Genomic DNA, 24,767 nt, shown 5'->3' with positions numbered 1-24,767 from the left:
CTCAGCACAATTTTTGTAGTACAAAAATGATCAATATCAAAACTTAATGAGACACAGATTCACTCCAAGAGACTAAAAGAACTTTAAGTAAGTGAAATTACTGCTGGGTTCAGAAAAGAGTGTATCCAGATGAAAAGATACTCTCATGCAGCTAAGACAAAAACCCTTTAAAATTATAACTGGGAAAACATTACATTTTACAAGTAATGAGAAATTAAACGAGTTTGATATAAATATTTCATATATACTTTTTAAAGTAATTTCAACACATATTAAAACCAGCCTGAATAATTAGGATAATTAACATATTAGGATTCTGGGTTAACTTTTTAAGTAAAAAATAATGTAACTTTGTTGTTTAGGAATAGAGCTGATTTCATTGTACTGGTATGCTTATAACTGTACTTAAACACCATTTAAAATAGCATGTAGCAACACCGTCCTTTGACAGACGCAATAATATTTTTATGACTTTTTCTGAAACTGATTAAAATATAGCCATAAGCTATATGTTTGTGCTGGGACATAATTAGAAGTGGTTTAGTCTAAACACAATCCTAGTATTCAAAAGAATAAAAGAAAACTGTCAAGTCACAGAGGAAAAAAAAAATCCAAATATTTAAATTAACTGGCATCTATTGTGATCAGCTATGTCTAAGCTCTTCTCTAAGCTATGCGGTTCACCGTTTCCTAGTGTCCTAGATGAAACAAATTATGCGAGTATCGACCACAGTAACTTCCAGTGAACAAAATAAGCTTGAACAATGTCTATGTTTAGCTTTTAAACAGAGCATGAAACCCTGGCAGGATTTTATATTTGTTTTATTTTAGTTTAATACTCACTCTTCTTAAAGTACTTGTGAGGAGAAGAGTACCAGTAACTGATAGCAGGTAGCTAACACCATAAATTTACACCTTTGGAGGGTATCGTCTTATGAAAACATAAGAACAGCTGCAGGCAATTTCTACTTTTACATATTTATATTGTATCTATACTTGCATGTGATAAATGCAGTACAACTAAGCTCTGCATGTAGGCAGCTGCAGTAAATGCACAACTAGTATAAATGAAAATTCCACACATGACAGTAAGAGTTTGAAGAAACTTAACATTTACAAACTTGTAAATGTTTTATTACTAAATATACTGGCTTGATTGAAATTTAATAGCAAGCTGCCAGAATCTCTCTTTTTGCCTTTTCTTCAAAAAGGTCTCTTTTAAAAAAATATTCCTATATCACAACTGATTCAAAAGACATTACATTCTATCTGAACAGCCAGATGTTTCCTTAAAATGTGTCTGTGTATCTATTACATATAAATGTAACATTCATGATAAATACATATACCGCACAGTAAAGAGCTTTATTAGAAGTGACAAGCACTTGGGACAGTAAAGTCTGATTTGCATACACAGGGTCTTTCTGCTGTTCAAACACTTAGTGTAATGAGATCTCATTAATTCAGAATCAGGTGATTTGCAGGGCTTTTTAGAAAACTCATGCACTAGCAAATCTGACACCCTGTAGTACACAACTACATAGTCAATACATGAAGAGGGAAGGTAAGTTTTCTGACATTCTCCTTCCTTTCTGATTACTTGGCAATTCACAGTAACTGTGCATAAGGCAAAATCAACCATCTACATCTTATTTCATATGAAATACTTCATGCTTTGCAGACTGCCAAATCTGATGTGACTCACAACCATAAAGAAAAGCTCTCATGGTTAGTAATACAGTGTCAGGCTACTAGGTAAATTACCTGTACAATACATAAGTAAGTCTATGTGCAATCTGCATGGTTAAATGATATCAAACAAAGTATTATTATAGCAATATGGAAGAGATTATTATTAGTTATCCTAACTTTAGTGAAAAAACAACTTTGACAAATAATTCCCTTTAAACACCTTCTAATCTGATTTCTAGGGATATTCTCCTTGAGAGAGGAATTTAGCACATTAAGTGCAAAAGAAGATTATAGCAATTCAGTTTACTGTAACAGACACTTTTTGCATTTTTCCAAGTTCCTTTACATAGTTATTTCTTAATTACTTCTGATGGCAATTGTTAGGTTTTACTTTGCTCATTCCCACTTGACTTTCTCAAATCTGATTTGAGCTGTTTTACTCCAGAGTTTTAAGTTACTGTTCTGTGTATTATAACCACACTTGTCTATATTCGTTGTATCTATCTCCCTTTTTGGTTTTATACCAGTTCAGACCTGTTTTTTCTTTTCCTCTCTTTCCTTTCCTCTAAACAAATAAAATAAAATTATGCACACTGGGCCACATGCTACTCTCCCCGTGCCATCTTGTAAGTCTATCAAAACCACAAGGGCTGAGCATGAAAAAATAGTCCCTCGCTCTGGACAGGTATTTCAATGTGTTTAACAAGGTATTTTTACAGTCTGCAAAGACAATGAACTAGGAAGGGGACAGAAGTTATTACAGAGAAGGCTATAACAGAACTGATTTATTCCTTCAACATGAGAATATCTACATATTCTTTTCCACTCCTCACTGTCAAGTATGTACTTAGTCAGTCACCTCAAAACTCTGCTATGTACGGGGGTTAATTTTAATGCCATGATCCTACAGTAACTGCTCACTAGACATGCAGGGTCCATTTAAATATTAACAATTTTAATATAACCTATGAGAAGGCCCCATACTTTAAAACTGTTAGCACAAAGATACTTTAAAAAGCATTTTATATCTTGTCAAAATTTAAAAAAAACCCCTCTCATTCTGTTCATTTTTGCTATTTGTCTTAAGATGATACAATAACAGGTGAACACTGATACTGAAGTAGATAAAAAACACTTTAACAAGCCAATCTAAATAAAAGTGAAGCTGAACCTGCAGCAACGGTGACCAGTTCTGCTAAATATTACGTTTTCTTTAGTTGCATACAATTAGAATTTCTTGCATTTGATATTTGGTGGAAAACTGTTCATTTAAAATGCATTAATAACTGCAATCTATGCAATTTCAGATAAATATTTCTTGAAAAATCAAAACATATATAAGCATCTGTATAAGTGATTATATTGAGAGTTAATCAATGTTTTACATTCAAGTTACAAGATCACACAATTTAAAAATCAAAATAAATTAAATTAAATTCTAGATGTCTTTTTTTTTTTGATTAGCAGGAAAAATACACAATTCTCTACTATCAAAATGCTCAGATAAATGCAAAAAAACCCCTTAGGCTTCAAAAATTTAAACATTTTATATTTGATCAATACAAATGTTACTTTGGTCTAATATTTGAATTATTTTTAAATAGTTTTTTAAGGCTACCTAAACATTTGGTAATTGGTTAAAGATGCTTAGAAGTTCAGTGGATAAATACTGCACATTTTTTTTCAAAAGCTCTGCAAGCTAAATCTTTTCTAGTAGCAGATATTTGGAGAATATCTCCATGAAAGCAAGTGCTCTGTCACTTCAGTGGTGATGACTGCTAGCTCCTTTTAACTCTACACTGATTTGAGAATGGTCTAAGTGCTCTAACATATTTCATGTTTTCCAGAATATCTCCCCTTGGTAAACAGATAAAGTTGTTCAAGAACCTTCCCAAAAAGCATTTGTTCATAAAATCTGGTTTTAACAACATAAGAAGTTATAAGCAATTTTATAAAAAATTTTAAAAACTTATGTTTTAGACTCTGAAGCAAAACATCCATTTTAACAAAATAACCTTGAACAGTTGCAAACAGTGGTTTATTTAGAACATGAGCAGTACCCTCTTTAACCCATTAATTTTAAAACACATGTAATACCCTGAAAGGAGGAGACTTAAGGGCACCATTTTGACTAACTAGCTGCAGAGATGGACAACCATTAGAAGTGTCTGTGCTTAGTATGTAGTGCCTTTTGGAATTACACAAACTTTTTAAAGGTTTCTTAATTTAAATCTCAAAAGTTCTATGCTGGGAAACTAATTTTTTCAGGATAATTAGTAAATTAAAAGTACACACCAAGAGACACATTTGAACTAAGCATTCAAGGAAAGCTGAATGCATATCAATTCAGATTCGTGTATTTGCTTGTACTGTTGTAGAATATTGCAGTTATTAACTTTTAAACAGTATTGAATAGGAATGATAAGTATCTAAGAAGGATTTTAACACATTTACAGCTCTCCAGTTTACCTACAAAAAGTAGGGTAACTTTACCAACAACAGCCCATAGCATTTGTTTCTTCAGGTGTTTTAATTTTAGAAAATCTTGATAAAATCATACTGTATCATGTATAGAATCAGACCAACTCATAACACAGGAGATTATCTTAACTCTTAGAACTAAGGAAGCTTTGAAAGTTACTTTCTATTTTTATTAAAAAAAACCCACTTCATCACTGTAAGAAAAATTCAGTTTTCTACAAAAGAGAGTAAGTTTGTAAAAAAAAATCCTAAACAACATTTATTTTCTGCTATTACTATCACCATCTGGACTATACCTTAAATTAAACCCAGTTTAGAACAGCATCAAATTCTGTGAGAACACCCTTTCCTCTTTCTCCTCCCTATGTCCTGAATTTTGTACTATGGTTGGATACACCGAATTTAATTTGTAATACATAGCTGTAAGTCAAGAAAGATACTGCACTACCTGTGCTTCTTTCATGTTGTTATTACCAGTGCCTATACCTATTTTCAGCATTACAATATTAATGATTAAGAAGTTCTTAATTAGGTAAAAATATAGTAACATATTAAACACTTCATACTGATGGTCACAGATACAGCATTTGAAGGGTTCTTAAATACTGTTCTCAATACCATTAACTAGTTTATTTAAGTTAGTTCTGCACATCTACTAGTATCTGTCTATCTACCCTGGTACATTAAAACCACCAACACACAGTGTACTGCTATTAATTTATCAAATTTCTATGCATTCCAGGGTAATGTTACTTCAGTCAATAAAAATAATAGATCAGGTTAAGAAATATTCAGAAAGGAACTTTTAAGTCTGAATCTCTAAACCATAAAAGGCAGTTTTGGAAAAATGTTAAAGTTCATTCCTTTATACAAACTGATTAATCTTTCTTCCTTAATGAGCATTTTTTTTCTAGCCTAAAAGTAGTTAATGTGATTTAATTTTCACAACTGTGAGTCACTGGAAAACTTTGAGATTTCTTCCCAAATTTTTAACCACCAGGCTATCTAGACAACAAGCTTCTTTGGTCACCTTTGTAGTAAAGGTACAGATGATTTGTGAGCACATGCTATTGAACACAGAGGGCTATCACAACTGATACTCAACTTCCACAAATTCAAAGAAAATATTTGCTGAAATAGCCTGCCTACAAGTTCAGTACTTCAGCTTTGCTCTCAAGAACCACATACCTGTATTCAACTTTCAATACAGAATTAAATACAATGACTAAAAAAACCAAAGCAAATCTAAAGGAAACATTGTAACTCTCATAAAGATATAAAATTACCATGTTAAGAGGCGATGTTATTTTTTTAAAATAGGATATTTCACTGAAAATTAAAATACATAGGAGATAATAGGGATAAGCAGAGCATTTCACATCATTACAGTTAAACATTTGCAAGTTAAAAATCAAGCATAAAACTGTATCAGCCAGAACCCATGCTAAAAGCATGCATGCACACACACATGCACACATATACATGAAACTAGACCACAGTTAGGACGATTTTTCTTTCTTTAAACAATGCCAGAGGCAATTCTTCCAAGTGATGCTATAACTACACAGCTAAGGTGTACTTATAAAGAGCCCCTACCTTGGCCAATTAAAACCTACAGTTACTTTCACTATTTTCAAAACCTTTGGGGACTGTTCAGGAGATTCAAGTACAGAACAAGCTTTTCAGCAAACTCAGGTGTTCCCAACAAAACTGAATGTATTCAAAGTAAGAATAATGCACTTCACAACTTTTACAAAATGTCTATGAAATTGCCCTACACGCATAGGGAATTCATCTCCTCCCAGGGAATTCACAGCTAGCAGAACAGCACTAGGTCTTAATATTAAACAACCTGAGACTATTTTATTTCTGCAACATGCACTCCAAAAAATGCTCTCCAAAACACAGCATCTCAATTAACACACCAAGAAAACTCCCCTAAAGACCTGCTACGCACAAAAGAATTGCTTTGATCCCAACGAATCTGCACGTTTTTCCCTGTTATCCTGCCTTAATTTATCAGACCAGGGCCGATTTGATAGCTTTCCATTAAAAAAAACCAACAACGAACCATCCCTCTGCTAAAGGCAGAGGTGCTGCAGAGGTGATGATAACCCTAGGAAAAGAGAAGCTGTCTCTTTAAAATGTCCTGCTATGTCCCTGATCCCACGTGGAACCAACATCAGCAGCACTTTCGCATTAACTTCAACGTGAGGTGAGATGAGGCATCATTATTTTATATAAATAAAACGAGGAGACTGCAGAATACATTCTTTGTAGGAGACAAACAGGTGAACTGAACGTGCCAGGGAAATCAGCAACCACCCGCAGAAGAGGTGCCCTGCCCCTGAGCCCTCTCTTCTTTCCCTATGGAGCATTACCTCAACCCCACACTACTCCGAAGAATCCAGTTTAAATAGAGGAGGGAGCTACCAGGAAAACTTGAAATTCAAAGACAACGAAAACGCACTTTATAAACCGGAAAGGTTTACTCTTTGCCTCACACATCCTAATTAGATCAGGAAAGTGACACTACAAAGGCATTACATTCCGGTCCGAAAAAAAAAAAAAAAAGGAAAGAAAAAGACAGAGGCAAAGAAAGGAGCCCCCATCTCCCCAAACCCCCCCAAACATACCAAAAAAGCATTAAAAAAGGAAGTTATAAAGCAGCACATAAAGCATTTATCTTATCTAGGATCACTCCACATTACCCCCAAGTTACACACTTTCTGCACCATCATCTCCCCCTACCTCTCTCTCCTGAAAGGGATTTTCACGTTTTCTCATTGTCGGTGGCGAGTTATAAGAGGCTTTTGCCTTTCCAAAGAATTCATCAACAAAAAAAAAATAATAAATATTAACTCCTTGCTCCCTGAAACCTTAAAACGGTCTCGGGAAGACACGGGTTTTATTCTGTTACCTTGAGGAAGAAAAGGGGGAGCAGCTCCGATTTTTAGGTATTTTTTGGCATTTTTTTCTGATTTTTATTTTGTTATATGCCTCAGTTCTCCCTCCATTTTGGTTGTTTATGATACTGACAACAAGCTGTCCCTGCTCTCTCTCTCTCTCTCTCCGGATCTCTCCTGCTTTCAGTTAGCAAAACCCCCCTCCCCAATGAAACACGACTCAGCACTTACTTGGGTTCACACTTTTCTCTAAACACATACCGATGGGGAAGGGAAAAGCTCCTGGGCCACTCGGAGGGAGAGAGCAGGCAAATTCGTTTCTTTATTACGAAAAAAAAAACTTTTGTCCAAAAAACGACGGGAAAGGGGGGTCGAGTGCCCCAAAGTCACTCCGGATCCCCCCAAAGCCGCAGCCGCCAGGTCCGGGGGACACCCCACGGGTAGCCGGGTCCACGGGGGAAATTTCTGTGCGAAATTTGTCCGGTTTGAGGCGGTGGGCGAATTTATATTAATTTTTTCCCTCATTTTTCGGCACCGCGGTCTCTAATGTCTTCCGCTCCCTCTCTCGCCGCTCTCGCCGCTGTCACTGCATTCACAGCACAGGCTCCGGAGAGGCGAGGAGGGGAGGGCGGCCCGCGCGCAGCTCCTGCCCCTGCCCCTGCCCCGCGGCCCCGGCCCCGGCCCGGCGCGGGGGTCGGCGGCGGGCACCCCGCGCCCTCCTGTCGTCCCCCGGGCAGGCCCCGCCGCCTCGCCCGCTCGCTCGCGAACCAACATAAGCGCGCGGGAGGGAGGGGAGGAGTGGAGGAAACTCCTGAGAGAGGTTTTTCTGAAAATCATCTCTTTCTCCCCGCGAGGGAGGGGAAGGGGGGGCACCTCTCGCCTCGGCCTCCCCTCCCTGCTTTTCCCCTTCGTGGTGGGGGGGTCCGACGCCGGGGCGGCGGGGGGGCTGCGGGAGATGGCGGGGAGAGGGATGGAAGGGAGGGATGGTTAACACAAACTTTTCCTCACTGCTCGCTGCTCCTCTCTCCTCTCCCCCCTCCTTCTCCTCCTCCCCCTTCATAATTTAAATAACCCTGATATTTCCCTGCTAAACCCCGGCGCCTGCCCCCCAAACCCGCAGCAGACTCACCGCGGGAGCCTCAGCATCCCCTCTGCGCCCCGTTTCCACCCTTTACAGTGTTCTCCGATTTTTCTGTAATTTTTTCCCCATATTTCGGGCTGGACGCGGCGGGCCTGGAAATTGTTTGCTTTCCCGTCTTTCCAGCGCCATTGTAGTGTATGCGCTGCGGTGCAGCCCAGCCTGCGCACACGCCGCGCCCACACCGCCCGCCGCCACACGCACCGCGCGGTTGGACGCCTCCCCCAGTCAGTCCAGGGCCGCGCGGCCGCGCCCGCCGCCGGCGCCTGCGGGCCGCGCCGCCGCCCCGTGTGAAGGAGGCCGCGCTCACGGCCGGGGCGGGCGCGACGCCGCCGCTTGGCGGCTCGGCCGTGCCCACTCAGCACCGCCGGGGGGCGTGGGCGCGCGGCGGCGCGGGGGCCGGGGGAGCCGCGGGGCCGGACGGGGTAGGCTGCGCCCGTACTTAAGCGCGCTGCCCGAGCCGCTGACGTCTTCGAATTGGAGACGGGCTGTCCCCCTCCCGCCCCCGGCTCCCGCGGAACACGGCCGGGGACGGAGAGGTGAGTGCCGCCGGCGGCGACCCGCGTTGTGCCTGCCGCCGCTTCCCCTTCCCGGCCGGCGGAGGGAGGCTCTCTCGCCCTTCGCCTCCCGCGGCCGGGGCAGCTCCGCTCGGGCCCGGCGCGGCGCGGCCCGGGCACCGCTCCCTGGGCGGCAGGTGGTGCCGGGGGGTGGCAGCGGGACCGACCGCGGGGGACCGACCCGGGCCGGGGGAAGGTGGCGCCGGGAGCCTCAGGCCGCTCGCCGGGGGGCGGGGACGGCTGGGGCCGGGCAGTGGGCACCTGGATGGCCCCCGGCCCCTCTGGGAGGCCGAGTTCGGCCGGGCGGCAGCTCCGCGGGGCCGTGCGCCCGGGTCCGCAGGCTGCCGCCTCCCGCCCCCCTCCGCCGCAACAGCGGTAAAAGCCGTAGGGTGTTTAATACGGCCTTGGCTTCAGGGTTCAAAGTTTAATAAGCTAGTCTGTATTGCAGCATAATTAGCGATTTTGCATGCGTATATGTGCATTTAGAACAGACCAAGCGCTTTTCAGTGGGAGGGAGCCTGTGGAGAAGTGCCCTGATGGGTTTATGAACTGAAAAAGCCCAAGGGCTAAAGAGTGCCAGCAACAGCCCTGGTTCTCTGTGGTACAGTTAACAACTGTTAATGTGTTAAAACATAATTATGAACTGCCGAATAGACAGGCCTTTGGTTGTGGTTGGGTTCTGACCTGTGATCTGAAAGCAGGAAGGGAAGCCTGTGCCTATGCAAAACCTGGGAGGAGGAGGAAGCTCGCTTCCTGCCCAACTGCTCGTGCAGTCACACAGCAGCATTTCGGCGTGACCCGCCTGCCCTTCCAGCTGATAATGTTTCAGGTCCTGAAGTACTTCGGAGAGGGGGAGAGAGGAACACGCGCGGGAGCTATCAGAGCTTTTCGGTAGTACTAAGAATGTTTAAGCACTTGTCTGCTCTGAGCTAAGCAGCTTCGTGAGAACCTGAACTGCCTGTTCATTAGTAGGTATTTAATGCATTGCGTGCATTGTTCCTTAAACCAGGCAAGGCTGCAGACTCTGGTACTGTAATCATACTGAAAGCGTTAAGCGCAGTTTGTATAATGAACGCTGATTATGACAACGGATCCTATGAGTCACAAACACTCTTTCAGAGAGTAAGTCTGAAGTCAAGCTAATACTGTACACCTTAAGGCATGTCTGCTTAGGTGGTAATATCAATGAAATGCAGAGTTATAACACAGACACAAACGAACATCTAAAACTATTGTGTCTTTTATGCTGACTTAGGTGAGGCATTGTGACGTGCTGCTTTTGCTTTCTGCTGCTTTTCCTCTCCCTCCTCCTTTCTCGAAGTCTGGGGTGATACTAGTATAGCTGCTTGTGTTTCCATTTGAGTTGGAAGTGCTGGATCAAAAATACTCTTGCACTCACAAAAAAGGCAAACATTTGCCTAGCTTGTAAAGTTAACTTAAGCACTGGATAGTTCTCAAAGGCAGGTTGAAGGGTTTCCAGATGCTGTTCGTTAAAAGGCCCATTTGCAGAAGACTATCCTGTGGAATGCAGAGAGTACTCTAAGCATGAGGAGAGAGTATACATGCACAGGATGTAAAATCTAGGGCTTGTTTGCCGAGAATGGCTTACTTTTACCCGAAGAAGAAACCCCATCGAAAACACTGTTTTCTGTCTGTGAGTTACAAAGAACAGTATTTGATTTTTGTTTGCTGATATTAAGCAAAACTGGCTTTTTACTGCAGACTTGCATTATCTTTCTCTAATGTGAACAGAAACAAGTTTAAGTTTAGAACTTTTAGGGAAAATAAAAAAATGAAAGATGCAGCTCAGTTTCCCTCATCAGTAGTATTTGCTCCCTCAGTCCTGTTCCTGCTTGCATTGCCTCAAACAGTCATCTGGTCAACATTAATTTATTTTTTGTTAGATTTAGTATTTGTTTGGAACAAATACCTGCATGGCCATATGTGTGCCAGAGGCAATGTATAGGAAGTTGTAAAGAGAAAGGGAGTCTGCTCTTCATCTTGATGTCATCGTCTTGGATCAGTGTAGGTTCTTGGCACTGAATTCTGTGTCTCTTAAGCTTACAGTTCCTAGAGTCAGTGTCAAACTACTAAAGTGCTGAAAAATGCGATTCAAGGTGTCACGCAAGTGCTAGTGCGTCTGGTCCCACCTTGCAGGGAAACCATTTCTCTTTCTATTAAATATTTGATACAACATCACAGGAAGTAGTTGGGCACTTGTTGTACCTGGGAAAGCTCAGTGAAAATACAGATGTGATTGAGCTAAGGAGTAGGCACAAATCTAGAAAAGTTTACTTGTACATTCCTCCCACACACTATTAATTGAGGCGCCTACAGTGTGTTGGCTGTGAACAGTTTCTATGGAGCTGTTTCTCCTAAACGCGGTCACTTCCTTTGTGATATCACGGGCTAGTGTGAGTGTTACTGCAGTGACTCCATTCTCTGCAGAAATTCATCAGGGAGTAAGCAGTCTTGGTGGTGGGCTAAACTTGCCTGAGTTTTCTTGCTGTTACTGCTTTTGAAATAACATTTTTGCAAAATAAGTTTGGTAGTGATTTGGCTTTTGTTTGTTGTTTTTTTTTAAAGGCAACCAAACTCTGTGTGTTATTACAAGGCCTTTATTACATGTTCAGACTTAATCCTGAGTTACTAATAAAAGTAGATACTTAACCTGTTTATTTTATGTTTCTATCCAAGGTACAAGTATCTGTCTAGATGTCCAGGCATGCACAAAAGCTTAGAGATCACGATATAAATCCATGTGTAGCGGTAAGATGATCAAATTGAGATTTCTGTTTTTATGTTTTGATGTTAAATAATGCAATTTCTAGAGGCCTTTTTCAGGAATACCACTCTTACATTATAGCATTTTGCATAAAGAGTTTCTTAAAACTTTGAAGATGGAAGAGCTGAAGATCATCCATTATAGTAAGCGTGAAATAATGAGTAATTCCCAATAAATAGGAGTGATACAACTGATAGCAATCTCTTTTAATTTTCTGTCCTTAAAACCAGAGCCTGAAATCCTGGTTAGACCAGCTTGGTTGTTTTTTAAAAGTCTTTTGTGAGTTATACTAAGCATCATTGTAAACAATTATTCTGCGCACTCTATCCTTACTGTTTAAAGAGTACTAATGTCTGTTACCTCCAAATGAAGTCACTACTTGGAAGTACTGATTATCCTTTGTGATAGATGTTCCTTTACTCTCTTTGATAGTATTCTTTCATCTCAGAAGCTGCCTCCTATCTTCATAGATATTCTGGGACTTGTTGAAATATTTAAACACTGAGTACAGTAACTTCCCTCAGCTCTGAAGTATTTTTTCCCCTATTAAAGGAAACAGATGCCACTACGAAATGTCTGGATGAAAACAACTATAAGAAGGATATGTGTACTGCTTATTTTTTGAAGTACAAAAACTGCAGAAAATTCTGGGTAAGCAGAGTAGACTTTCTAATTTTTACTCCCTGTTTTGCTTTAAGTACGTTACTTCTGACACACTGGTTTCTGAACCCTTCAGACTTAGCTAATGCTGACTACTGCTGTTTTTATGGTAACTTACAGGTCCAAGTAGTCTCAGTATGTGTTGCTGGAAGACTTAAGCAGATGCACATCAAAGCACTTCACTCAATTCTTCTAAGTTTACCCTCTTAGGTTGTGTGTTCCTGCAGTACCTGATGTTTCCCTCTCAATTTGAGTCAGATATTTCTGGTAATAAGTTTTCTTTTAAGCGTAGGCAATGAAAAAGTTCTGAGGTAAGGTAAGGTTATCTGGTTTTCCATTGTTTTAGATCATGTTTGCTTTAACTTAGGATAAAGCTTAGGAAGAGATCATTCTTATTTGGTGGTTCATTCTTAGGAAGAGTTCATTCTTATTGCCTTCTCTCTTGTGGTAAAGAAGTATAATGAGGAACTACGTGGTTTTGCTGCTTTATTTCCTTATGCCATAGTAGTAAAGAGTTTTTAGCTTAGCCTTTAAATACTTTGCAAACTGCAAAAAAAACTATTTACAGACAATTGTGCGTTAGTCTGACGGAGTGTAACGGGAATATGGATTTCACTGTCTTCTGAAGCAGCAGGGTAAACTATCAGGTATCTTCAATTAAGTACTAGTAAGCTTAGTTATAGAGTATCTGGTTCTTGATATATTAAAAGTTTTTCTGTTAAAGAATCTTGTTCGTTTGGAGCTCTGAAGCAGAGATTCTGAGAAATCTGTTCTCATGGTCATTTTATTCTATTTTCAGCATGCCATTATGATGCAAAGGAGAAGAAATGGTGTGAAACCAGAGATGCCCTCAGCAGACGAGAGAAAGAAAATCTTGGAATCAGTGGGGAAGCCCTACTGACTAGAAACTTGAATTGACTGTTTTCTCTGTACATATGAAGACTTACCAGCAGCAAGTTACTGTTTTATGAACTGAACTCTACAGTTGTCATATCTTGGATTAAAATAAGATCTTAAGTTTTGAAATGTGTGAGCTTTCTAGGATAGAACTTCCTGGTCTGATTCATACTTCCTGTCATGGGAACTTGGCCTTTTGCTGGAAGACATGAGTATCAACACAACTTATGTCTAGATATTTTGGAAGTAGAAACTAACTTGCTGTGAAATGCTAAATATAAAATTAATGGGACCTGCAGAAAGTCTGAGTAAAAAGAGGGGGTGATGAGTGTTGCAGTGTGGTTCTAAGACTGGAGCTGGTTGAGAAGCTGGTACATGCAACGTGTTTCGTGCACCCAGCTATTCTGCCCAACAGTGTGGATTTACCGTGTGTGTTCTTATCACTCTTTCCACGTGTGTCGAATTCTGTGTCCCGAGATTAAATAAGACTGTTCATAAACTAAAATCCTAAATGCAGCGAGCTTGTCGTTAGGTCTGCCACTGTACTTGTCAGTGACAGCAGAAGCTTGCAATAAATCAGATCTGTAAGCTTTGCTTGTTGCAAGGTTAGAGAGGTTGATGAAGATAGTTCAGACCTGAGGAATCCAGTTCTGAATAGTACTTTCTGTCGATAGTAAATAGATACTTCGCTGGTGGGCAGGCGGGGGGGGGACTTGCAGACATGTAAACATATACTCTGAGTGACATGGCAGGTTTAACTATAGTACATCTATCTAAGACTCTCTGGACAGCTGAAGCTCTGGGTTTAGAAATGCTTACTCATACAAGGCTCCAAGCTCAGTTTGAACAGGTACTGTAATCTTAAGTAGGATTGATTCCTTAACGGAACAACTAATAAGTGTAAACAGGTTGCTGTCTAGTGGAAATAGTGTCTTCTTACCTTTTGCCTTCTGATGTCGTGGCTTAAAAGCTTGAACCCTGTGGCAAAACAGGAAAACTACTATCATGAGCTCAGGTTCCATATGAAATCTTTTAGTACTTACTGGGATCAAGTTGGCAGAACTCTGGCTGACCTCATGGAGGATAGTGTAAAAGTGTTGTCTCTATTTAGACTGTTTTGGAAAGTCTTCATGGCTTCCTGTTTCCCCTGTCTGGCTTGCCTTGTTTCTTTCCACTGGAGGCCTATTTCTATGCTTGCTGGGATTTTTATGTTGTTTCCACCTGCCCCCTTATTTGATCTGACTAATAACTATACAAAATCTGCTTTCGCTCTTCCTTTCTGTTCTCCATCTACATCTGAGTTTTGAAATGGATTGATCCTATCCTTTCTCTTATTGGAATAAGTGTGTAACTCTATGCCTTTTGAGTATGCAATTCTCTGAGCATAGCTGTGCAGCCTCTAAGCCATGTCACAAGTTCTCTTGTCAGTTCCTGGCAAGGAAAGTGGACTTTCTTCAGTCAAGATCATAAGATTCTTAATTTCAAAGTACTTTCTCTGCACTTAAATGCAAACTTTGACATTTTACTTTTTTTTTCCTAGTGTGGAACAGAGAAGAAATTTTCATTCTAGATTCAAGGGCTTGCTTTTGTCCACTGCTTCCTTGCCACCTTCTTCCAATACCCTCCTACATACCAGTCTTTTTTTTTTTTCCCCATTTGGCACCAATTCTTTTTTTACTGATTTGGTCTGTTCTTATTCCATCTTTTTTCTAGCACCTTTGTTCTGTCTCTGATCTAATGATGTAGTGTTGCAATAATGTTCTACTACATCTCCTTTTGAAGGTCTTGTGCTCTGTTCTTGTCATAGTGAAAGAACTCCTTGCTTTCATTAGTCAAACTTAGCCATAGTACCTCCTCATTGGCCATGCCTCTCTCAGCTGCAATTTTGATGGAGCTATTGTCCACTTTTCCTTGGGGCTGTGTCTCTCTGGACTCCTAGTTTTGCCGCCTTGCTTGCCTAAGGGCACCTTCTCTCCTACTTGGCACAGGTTTGTCATTTGGCACCTCTGCCGTATCTTTGGGCATGTTCTTTGCTCCTATGGCTTTAGCTACTATTCTAGTGCTTGCTGTTTTTCTGCTGCTGTGCTCTTACGCTCTGGGCTCACAGTAATTAAAACATATATTAGATATTATACAAAAGAACTTATCCTAAGTTTTCCTTTCAGGTTTTCCTAGGTAAACTGTTGCATTTACTTTTTTTTTTTTTCCTGCCAGTATTTGCTTGGAAAGTTTCCACTAGTGTTCTTTTCTTTTGAAGGTTGACTGACTTATCTTTAGACTTTGATAGGTACTCTGTACTGCTTTGTAAAGAACTAGTGCTGGACTTCAGAAAGTCAGAAAAAGAGGTGCATTCCCTGCTTTCAAGTATCATTACAAGAATGTGGGATCACAGGTTAGGCTAAGGCACATGTAATGAAAGAACAGTAGTCTAATATTAGACTTCCTGATCATCAGTGGACACACATGGTGAGCTGTCTGTGGGTGTTACAACAAAAATGAGTTTAGTGTAGAACTGAGAGCAATTTAAGCAGTGAACTTGTAGATTTAATTCAGGTGATCAGTCATCTGTTGTAGGGAATGCCACTTATTTCCACTGCGTATGCCTTATAGTTACTGTTAAGTAACACAAGTTTATGAAAAATCTTGGAGAGCAAGAAGTTTTCTTCCTTGTGTTATAACGTCTCAAGTGATCTGTTAGTTGAGTATGACTTTTCATCATTTTTTTCCCTCACTAGAGGTTGCTGTTCTTGCTTTCATTACTGAAGCTCAAGTGGTAAATTATGATAGCTAAAACATAGGCTCTTATGTATGAAATGGTTGAGTTTTTTCCATTAATTTCTGTAGTGTGATTAACTGTCTTTGGTTGTGAGCCAAAGATAATGGTCTTTTTCTCATACCTGAGAGCTTATATTCTACACTTCACTGAAACACCGAGGTAAGCTGTAGCTTGCCAGTCTTACTGGGCAGAAGTAAACTGGGCAGAATTCTTAGTTTGCTAAAGCACACTTTTGTGTACTAACACAGAAAACATAACACAATGGATCAATATAATTAATTCAGAAGAAAGGAAGGACCTGTGAGTTGGTTGTGGGTTTTATTTTGGTTTTTAAAGGTTTTTTGTTTTGGGGGTTGTTTGTGGTTTTTTGTTTGTTTTGTTGTGGTTTTTGTTTTTTGTTTTTTGTTTTTTGGTTTTTTTTAGTTTTTGGGTTTTTTTAATAGGTATAATCATTCATTTTGTTTGTGGTACAAGGACCAAATCTGGATAGTAGCATGAACATTTGATAACTTTTTTGTTTGACAGCTGGATGGTGCTGTTGCACAACAGACTGAAAACAGCAGCACTCCACCCACTACTGGCTCTTTCAAGCTCTTTTGGCCTCTTCCCACAGAGGTAGCAGAATTCATGCAGGAGAAAGGAAAGATTGGTGCTGTCTCTACACTGTAAACAGAAGAGGACAAGAGTCTAAATCACTGCTGGGAAACAGGAGGTTTCTGTGCAGCCTGGGAAGCTTTGAAATAGGGTCCTTGAAAGAGTTTTATTTTTTTTTCCACAGTGGTCATTTGATCACAGCTGGGCACAGAGCAGCAGCTACAGGCTCTCTCCCAGGCTTAGGTGAATATCCAGACTCCCATCTGTACACTTTTACCATCTCATTTTTCCATTAACCTACAGTGCAAGGTCTTTGTCTGGCTCTGGGAGTTAGCTGCTGCCACAGTTGGAATGAGTCTGCTCTTGAAGATGTTAGAAGTAAGTTATCTAGCTCTAGAGTCCTGAACATTTCTTTGGGTTTATCTGAAGCTTTTGAAAGGCAGGGAGTTGCACCTGCTGTGGCTGTGAATCTCTTTCATGGTCTTCACCTAATAAAACTTCTGCGCTCGTGATCAAGGGCATAACAAGATTTTGCTAAAACTTCTTCAGGACAGGCAGGATAAATTTACAGTATAAAATGTTATTCTGCTCTAATGTTTTTGTAGACAGCCCGTAGGTTAAAAGTATCTGCATCTGTAGAGTTAGTCTTCAGAAATAGCCATTAAAAAAGCACTCATAGTGTGAAAAAAGATTGGAAAAATAGTACACTATTGCAGGCTTTTTTTTTTCCTCTTAGAAGAATCTGAGGCAACTGGAGGAAATAGTTCAGAAAGTATCAAAGTAGTAAAAAGTAAAACAAGCACACTACTATAGAATTTTTAAATTTTTATTACAGCCTATTTGATATGAAGAGGAGGGAAGTACTGCATTTATACTAGCTAAATGCAGTGGGTTCTTAAAACTTTAGTATATGTTTTACTACATACATGATATCATATGTAGTAACTCAAACCATCAGATTTTTGAATAAGTAATTTTTCTCCATCCTTTAGGTTTCTGCCTTGATTTCTATCTCACAATCCTTTTTTTGAGGATTTTCAGCACCATTCTTCCAATCATTACTCACTCTTAAAAGTCCCTCTACTCTTGAGCTGCCTCTTTACGTATTTTACTTCAATAAACAGCTATGCAATGCAAACACTCGCTTATGTCAAGAGACTTTGGCAGAACACAACAAAATTCAGGATACAACAAAATTAAACTAGTGTCTTTGAAAACAGAAGATAATTGCAATATAAGGTGATGTCTAATGATAAAAAAGATTATTGTCAGTACCTCATTTCTATCTTGAGCATAGAGTAAAAGCAGTTCACAGCTGTATGACAACATTACACTTATAGCAGAAATAGGGGCCATCAGTTCAAGCTTGCAGACATAAGTCTTTGAAGAATCCAAATGCTTTAATTGATGATAAAAGATGCCAACTGTTTTGTAAAAAAAAAAAAATTACAGCATTTTCACAGAAATGGCCTGCTGGTAATATTTTGTTATTGTATTGCATGTGAATCTAAAATTTTTTTCTTGCTCTCAAATGTGAACCTACCTCTAAGCAGTCCTTGGTGGCAGTTTCATGCAGCTGGTGAAATGAATGTGGTTGCATATGACAAGTAGGGTGACATTTTCTCCTGATTTTTGTTAAATAGTGGAATCAAATGAAGTTTCTGCATTGGGCTACGTTAGTCATACAATGCTTGCTTCAATGCATAAGTAACAAAAGGATGGAATGGAGATAAGAGGATAAATTCTTAAGGTGGGGGTGGACTATGAATTTGCCATATCCTGCAATATCAGTCTTCAGAACTTCAGCTCTATGTTTCCTGATGCTGAGTGGATTTGAACAGGTGTTACTGATAGTCTAAGAAATACTGTGTTTTAGTATTCTTCCATTTGACTGTCAAACAACTACAATAGTTCTTAAGTTAAAGATGACAGTTCAAGGTCTTGGGCTGGTCCTATACAGGATTGAAGAACTACTTTGACTCTCAGATTTCAAATTAACAGATCCTTAAGGATCTACACTTGTCTATCTTGGTGTTTGGACATCTAGAGCCTGTGGATGCCAGTTTGATATTAGAAGTCCCTGGTGCTTTATGTTCTACCTTGCACTTTGATGCTGACAGTGCTGAGGGACTGCTGGAATTTATGGAATAAATATTTCACTCCCATCAGCCTTGCAGACTGACTGTGAAGTCTGCTAGTGTGTGGGTGAGTGGAAGGAAATTTATTTTTCTTCAGGGTGTTGCTTGATGGTCATCTTTACAGTCCTTCCCTTGAGCAACTGCCATTCCATCTCCCTTCTTCCTGCCTCTATCTGGTGCCTCTGCACCAGATTCCCACCACCACTACTCGTGCAGAGCTCTAGTAGCTGGGGCATGTATCCAGCTGCAAAATAGCAAAGGGAAAAGGAGAGAACCTCTGGGCATCTCTCTAGAGCTGCAGCTGCACCCTTGTACCCCTTCAACAAATGTGGAAGTCACAGCTGCTCTCACAGGTCAAAAAGACTTTCTATGTTTGAAGAAGCAGCTTAGCTATTAAAAGCTGTGAGTACACAAGGGCTGTGATTCTTAGAATCATAGATGTAACATTTCAAATACCTCCAGGAATGGTGACTCCACCACTTCCCTTGGTAGCCTGTTCCAATGTTTGACAACCTTTTTGGTGAAGAATATTCTCCTGATGTCCAATCTGAACCTCCCCTGGCAAAACTTGAGGCCATTTCCTCTTGTCCTGTTCATTACTTGGGAGAAGAGACTGCTTCCTACCTTACTACAAGGTCCTTTCAGATGGTTGTAGAGAGCAATGAGGTCCCCTGCTGAGCCCACTTTTCTCCAGGCTAAATACCCTCAGTTCCCTCAGCTGCTCCTTATTAAACTTTTCTCAAGACCCTTCTTGAAGGATGTCTAGCTTTTCTGGCCTCCTTTGCCCTTCAGGACTGCCTCCAAAGAGATTGTCAACCAGACTTCTAAAGACGCCAAAGTCTGCCCTCCCAGTGTTGAAGGTGGCAGTTCTTCTGACAAACCTCTCCAGTACCCTGCCACCTGCTCCCTTACTTTGAGAACTGAAAACTGTCATTTCATTATCACTGTGTGCCAGGTGGCCTCTAACCATCATGCCCCTCTAGCATCCCCCAACAGTCCTTCTTTGTTCACAAACAACTAGAGTGCCTTCCCTAGTTCGCTCCCTCACCGGCTGTGTCAGGAAGTTTTCTTCCACACACTTCAGGAACTTCCTGGACTGTTTTCTCTCCACTGTGTTATATGAGGTGTCAGGCAGCTAGAAGTAGATAGAACCTAGAAGGAGCCACAGTTTCCTAGCACTTCTGTCCTTTAAATTTTAGTGTTCAAAACCCTGAAAATCAATTATATTAATAAATACTTTAGCACCTCAGCTCTTTTAGGGTTGCTGTGGGACAAGAAGAGTTCACAAAATGCTTTGGTTTTCTGCAGTGTAGAAAAATTGCCAGCCAGGAGTGGTAGAGAGCATCAGTATATCTCCTGGTCTCTTCCAGTTGGCAGCTGGAGGAGGTCAGCCTGCTGGAAAAGCAGGTGAATATTTCCAAACAGCCAGCTGCTCCTTGAGTCACGGTAATTTCGTTCTCTGACCCAAGTGGGTACAGATCAGCTCAATTTTATACAGGTCTGGAAACGCAGGCTGATTGTTTCTGGTTGTGCTAGGGAGGTCAGTTGTGGCTGATTATTGCTACCAGTTTGCCTCTGTAAAGCCACGAGAAGCTGACACTGTTCCTAAATCAGCCATTTGCTAATTTCAAATGTTAACTGATTAATTTGGTTTTGTTCACATCCTCTATTGGGTCTAGAATTGCTGTTCCCTTGTAGAGAATGATTTTTTTTGTGCAAGATTTTCCTCATGATTTATTTCCAGTTCAGCTTCCATATTGCTAGATTCTGCACCAACCCAAGAGAAATAATATTCGCTTTTCAGTAAGGGATTAATACAGTTGATGTTTCTGACACAGGAGGTTCACAGATGTTCTTGCACAAGCCTTTAGAAGGACATTCGACATGTGGCGATGCAGTAACATATTCAGGAAATTTTAGGTAAGCAAATTAACTTAATAAACCACTTTTCATCGAACTAGATGGAGCCAAATCAGGTACTTTGCCAAGAAATCTATGTTTATTAGTGCAGTATAATTTGTTGCTTACAAAGCTCTTTGGCTCAGGCAGGGTTTGTGAGGGGAACGAGCGGTGGTGTTGGGAGGTTTCCTGCCGAAAGAGGGCGGCTCCGCTGGGAGCACAGCAGCAGCGCTCACTGTTCCTTCTCCGGGTCCTTAAGGAGGAGATCAATACTGTGCCGCACAACCCATCCCTGAAGCTCGAAAAAAATCATCATTTGACATGAAAACCAAAGAAAGGTGAGCTGTTTGGTATGCCAGTTTGCTGCTAAGGGGGGCTGGACTAGGAAATTGTCACAGCACCAGAAAGCATCCTAGGACTGTGCTTCCAGTCTCACAGTAGTTTCTGGGGTTTCTAACAAGGGCAACCATTCACTGAGTTAAATTCACATCCATAAACTCTTTTGTGGGTAGTGAATGCATTGGCGTATGCAGAGTTCTTCTTTTAAAAGCCTATATTCAATAGAGATTTAAACATCTCCACAGCAAGTCATCTCTCTGTATCCCCAAAGACTAAGAACCATAGAAGTTGGGCACTTTTTATAATTTAAGTGTGATTTCTCTAAAGGGAGATGATTGCGGAAAAGAAGAATTTTTCTTTTGCCAGAAATGACCTCCCTATATCACTGTCTCTACTGGAAGATGTGTGTGGTATTTGGGATATGCTGTTATCTTCACAGTGGGTCTTGGATGTGCCTTGCACTTTGCCCAACACAGAGCCTATCAGGCAGCTCACAGATAGTGTTGACTCCCACAGTATTTATCCAAATGACCTTAAAATTACTTAGTCAAAGAAAAAAAAAGGTCATAGTCTTTCCCACCTTAGACCCCTGGAGAGTTGCATAAATATCATATTTCTTTAAGAGTTATATAGGAAGAAGTCTTTGTTTATATTCCCCTTGTTTGTAGCACAGGAACTGTTTAATATGTCCTGCTGTTTCTGGATAGGTAGCACTCTCCCAGCGTCAAACACAGCTTACTAGACTGCCAGAGTGACAATTTCATACCTTATGATGGAAGTCCTTAGCATGGCTTTTCTCAGCATAAGGCATCCAAAAGCTCCTTGTTTCAGCACCTGTGATCCCACTTTATTATTTCTACCCTTATTACATCACCCAACATATGCTACTCTGTTTTGTTAGGTGGGATCTGATAAGTCTTTTGTGATGTTATGTGAAATAATAAGGCAAACCAAAATTAGGTGTCCCTACTTCAGCCACTGGAATAAGAGTTTTGTTAGCAAAGTGAGATAGAAATTAATTTTATTTTGAAATATTAGCATTTGGTTTTGAGGGTATCTGCTTGCCAAGTTAATTTTATGTTTCTTAATATACGTATCCCTTATACTGTACCATCATTTCCTGGTTTGTAAAGCTGAAACAAATTTGGTACTCTTCCTAGTCACATAGTTTTTGTTAAAATGGAGTTTTGATTTGGTTCTCTTAAAATTAGGAGTATATTTTGATTCAATTTGATTGTTTTTTTAAATTTTGGCAACTCTGAAAACAAAAAACTTCTCAAAACGACTTCTTATAAATATCTGGACACTTCAAAATAAATGAAACAACACCAGGTAGTTGTTCTTCAACAGCCTCATTGTATTTTAATCTCTTCTTTTAACAGTATTATCCACTTTTTAAAAAGCAGTATTATCAAAATTACTCAATAAAGACATTTCATCATTGCATCCATAAGCTAATCTTGATTTTTTGAGATACATCTATACAATCTGGCCTAAAGATCTGAGCCAGCAACTTAAATGCATGTGAATGCTCATTAATTTTACTGGTGGATCTGAGCTAAGCTGTGGGCAGGGTGTATCCCTGAGCTGCAGTGTTGAACCCTTCTGAGTGCCTGATGAGGAATAAGTTTTCTTGTGTGAGATGGATGTGAAACACTTGAATTATGAAATACTAGCTACATGTAAGGAAATGTATTGCTTGTGTCAGTGAGTTTAGTGATTATTTTTCTTTCAGATGAACCTCAGAATGTCACAAGTTGCTGTACATTAGGGAAGCCTTTTGAAATGTTCCCTCTGTGCTCAACAGAATCAAGACTGTTAGTGAAAGACTCAAACATGATATCCTGCTGATTAGAAGGGGTGTCATCTGCTCCTAAAAACTTATCTAGGAGTGCAGTAAACAACATCACTGAAAATTAGCTTCACCTATAGACATTGAAAGAAATCCACAACCTCTAGCCCCCAGAACAGTTAAAGATTATTTTGATTCAGTAAAGACAGCAGTAGGAAACTAATGTAATTTCTTCTATTCCCAAGAAGCCAGATCACAAAACTGGTACTTTTCTTCCTCAGGTATTACAAAAACCTAATTCTTGAGAGGAAAAAAATGATATCTAACAAGTCTCTCTGTGCTCCTTATATATCTGCCCTAATTTTTGCCTTACTGTCAAGGACAGCTAAGATTTAATTGACCACAAGCAGAAAAACAACTTCTAAATTCCTCACAAAGACCACATTCTACCAGCCGGTAGAATGAAAAAATATGAAAAACCAAAAAATATGCAAGTAATGGCACTTCCAAATAGGCCATCTCCAATCCTATTATGAAGACAGGTAATTTCCCAGGTAAACCTATACTAATGGTTTAATTGTTCAAACTTCTAGGCCTCATTCTGCTAAAAAACAAACAAAAGACTAGCCCACCAAAAGGAAAAGTAAAAAACCAAAACCAAACCAACAAACCCTGAGGGGCAACTAGCACACATCTAAGTAGGCATTTCCATGTCAGAGTTCACTGCATGTGTATGATCATGTGCATATTTTCCCTCTGGTGAAGCAATCACATTTTAGCTCTCAAAACTACAAACGTTTTCCCCCTGTCTTTGAGACTTGTTTAAACTATTTGGATGTTATTAAGCTAAGTATCATTTGTGAGAATAATTCAAGCAAGCAGAGAGATAATGGGAAAAAAAGAATATTTGAGAGTATTTACAGACTTGTTTTAGTATTTAATAATTTAATTATTTTTTTATCTTAAAAAAATCCTCTAGAAGAGAGATTTTATTGCCAATGTGAAATCTGGGGTTTTAAAAAAAATGCAGACCTAGGCCATAGATACTTCACTCTTTTGAATAAATTTTAGAAGTTCATATGCACTTCTAGCATCAACGTTCCCAAGTCAGCAAGTGGCAAAGTCTGGAGCCTCGATCACCAGTTCTATGTTCCATTAGAACACATGGATGGGGAACACTGCAGCCTGTGCCCTATTTGTGGTAGACCTGTGGCATCCACAGAGGAGTCTTGTAGTCACAGACCCCTGCCCAGACATTATGACATTTCAAACAAGGTTTTAAGAATGGAAATATGTGATTTTTTAGGTAGTGTTTCTTCCTTATATCTGTATAGGGAGTGTCTCAGGGTATACTCATAGTATGGAAATGCCCAACCACTCAATACATCTTAAATCCTGACCTTTAACTGTTCGTATCACACTCCTGATGTTCTTACACCTTCATTCAAGTTCCTCAAGAACCTGCATCACATGCTAGATTCTGCCTCCTCCTCCTCCTATCTGGAGAAGTTGGGACAAAAAAAAGAAGATATGGGAATATTTTGCCTCTACTCATGTTCTCTTTGGAAACTGAGCTATTTCTGGGAACCTGGAGCCTAGTTCTAGTCCAGTTTTCTTGTCCTGAGGTAAGCCAAAGTTTGCCTTTGAGAAGACAAGTATGTCCCCTCCATTCACCCTCACCTGCAATGGCAGAAACTGTTTTCAACCCAGGCAAGTGCAGTGGATGTTCCTGTTCTGTGGAAAGTACAGATCAAAGTGATTTTTGAGACTTGTTTTGACTGTACCAAAATGTTGTAAAGCATTACACTGTCTGTGAATTTGTTCATTAACTCATGGTGCAGGAAAAACAATCAACTGTGTACCTTTATCTTGCAAAGTTTGATGGTTTAATTGTTCATTGCAGCATATGGAAAGCAACTAATTATTACCAGTTTTCTTTTTTCTTTAAGTGGTACCTGTCATCAATAAGCAAAACGTTTTTAGATGAGAAACTGTAGAGCTGATCTCTCTAACAGCTCACCATTGTCAAATGGGGAGACCCTGCTCCCTTTACCCCATCCCATTGCCTAGGGACATTTCATCTTTAGCCTTCCACAAGTTCTCACACTTGCTA

At 40.1% G+C, this 24,767-nt stretch overlaps 2 protein-coding genes across 6 annotated transcripts in view; one reads left to right on the top strand and one right to left on the bottom strand.

Moving 5' to 3' along the window:
* PLAG1 (PLAG1 zinc finger) overlaps positions 1-8,394 on the bottom strand; it is a 51,427-nt gene extending 43,033 nt beyond the window's left edge. The window contains exon 1 of the mRNA XM_029959213.1: positions 8,209-8,394. The gene's annotated coding sequence lies outside the window, so the exon portion shown is untranslated. The remainder of the gene's footprint in view (positions 1-8,208) is intronic.
* Positions 8,395-8,631: 237 nt separating this feature from the next.
* Positions 8,632-13,621, top strand: CHCHD7 (coiled-coil-helix-coiled-coil-helix domain containing 7). 5 transcript variants are annotated; one of them, XM_029959215.1, is made up of 5 exons: positions 8,668-8,756; positions 9,476-9,665; positions 11,472-11,543; positions 12,112-12,210; positions 13,019-13,621. In XM_029959215.1, exons 3-5 carry the CDS (start codon positions 11,490-11,492, stop codon positions 13,118-13,120), a joined length of 255 nt encoding a protein of 84 aa, XP_029815075.1. In that variant the 5' UTR covers positions 8,668-8,756; positions 9,476-9,665; positions 11,472-11,489; the 3' UTR covers positions 13,121-13,621. The 5 variants fall into 5 exon arrangements, with proteins under 5 accessions (XP_029815074.1, XP_029815075.1, XP_017935602.1 ...); XM_029959214.1 differs by lacking the exon at positions 9,476-9,665 and having other exon boundaries at positions 8,632-8,756; XM_018080113.1 differs by lacking the exons at positions 8,668-8,756; positions 9,476-9,665 and adding an exon at positions 9,903-10,029.
* Positions 13,622-24,767: the final 11,146 nt, after the last annotated feature.

Source organism: Manacus vitellinus, unplaced genomic scaffold (assembly GCF_001715985.3).
Source record: "Manacus vitellinus isolate BGI_N305 unplaced genomic scaffold, ASM171598v3 scaffold_1_pilon, whole genome shotgun sequence".
Classification (NCBI taxonomy): Eukaryota; Metazoa; Chordata; class Aves; order Passeriformes; family Pipridae; genus Manacus; species Manacus vitellinus.
The sequence above is the reverse complement of the archived record's forward strand: the minus strand, read 5'-3'. Positions and strand labels throughout refer to the sequence as shown.

Bases quoted from the DNA above. Each gene is read 5' to 3' on its own strand.
- CHCHD7 (XM_029959214.1), top strand. From the start codon at position 11,490: ATGTCCAGGCATGCACAAAAGCTTAGAGATCACGATATAAATCCATGT. The intron at 11,544-12,111 runs GTAAGATGATCA...CCCCTATTAAAG, and splicing joins ATATAAATCCATGTGTAGCG to GAAACAGATGCCACTACGAA. The intron at 12,211-13,018 runs GTAAGCAGAGTA...TTCTATTTTCAG, and splicing joins AAAACTGCAGAAAATTCTGG to CATGCCATTATGATGCAAAG.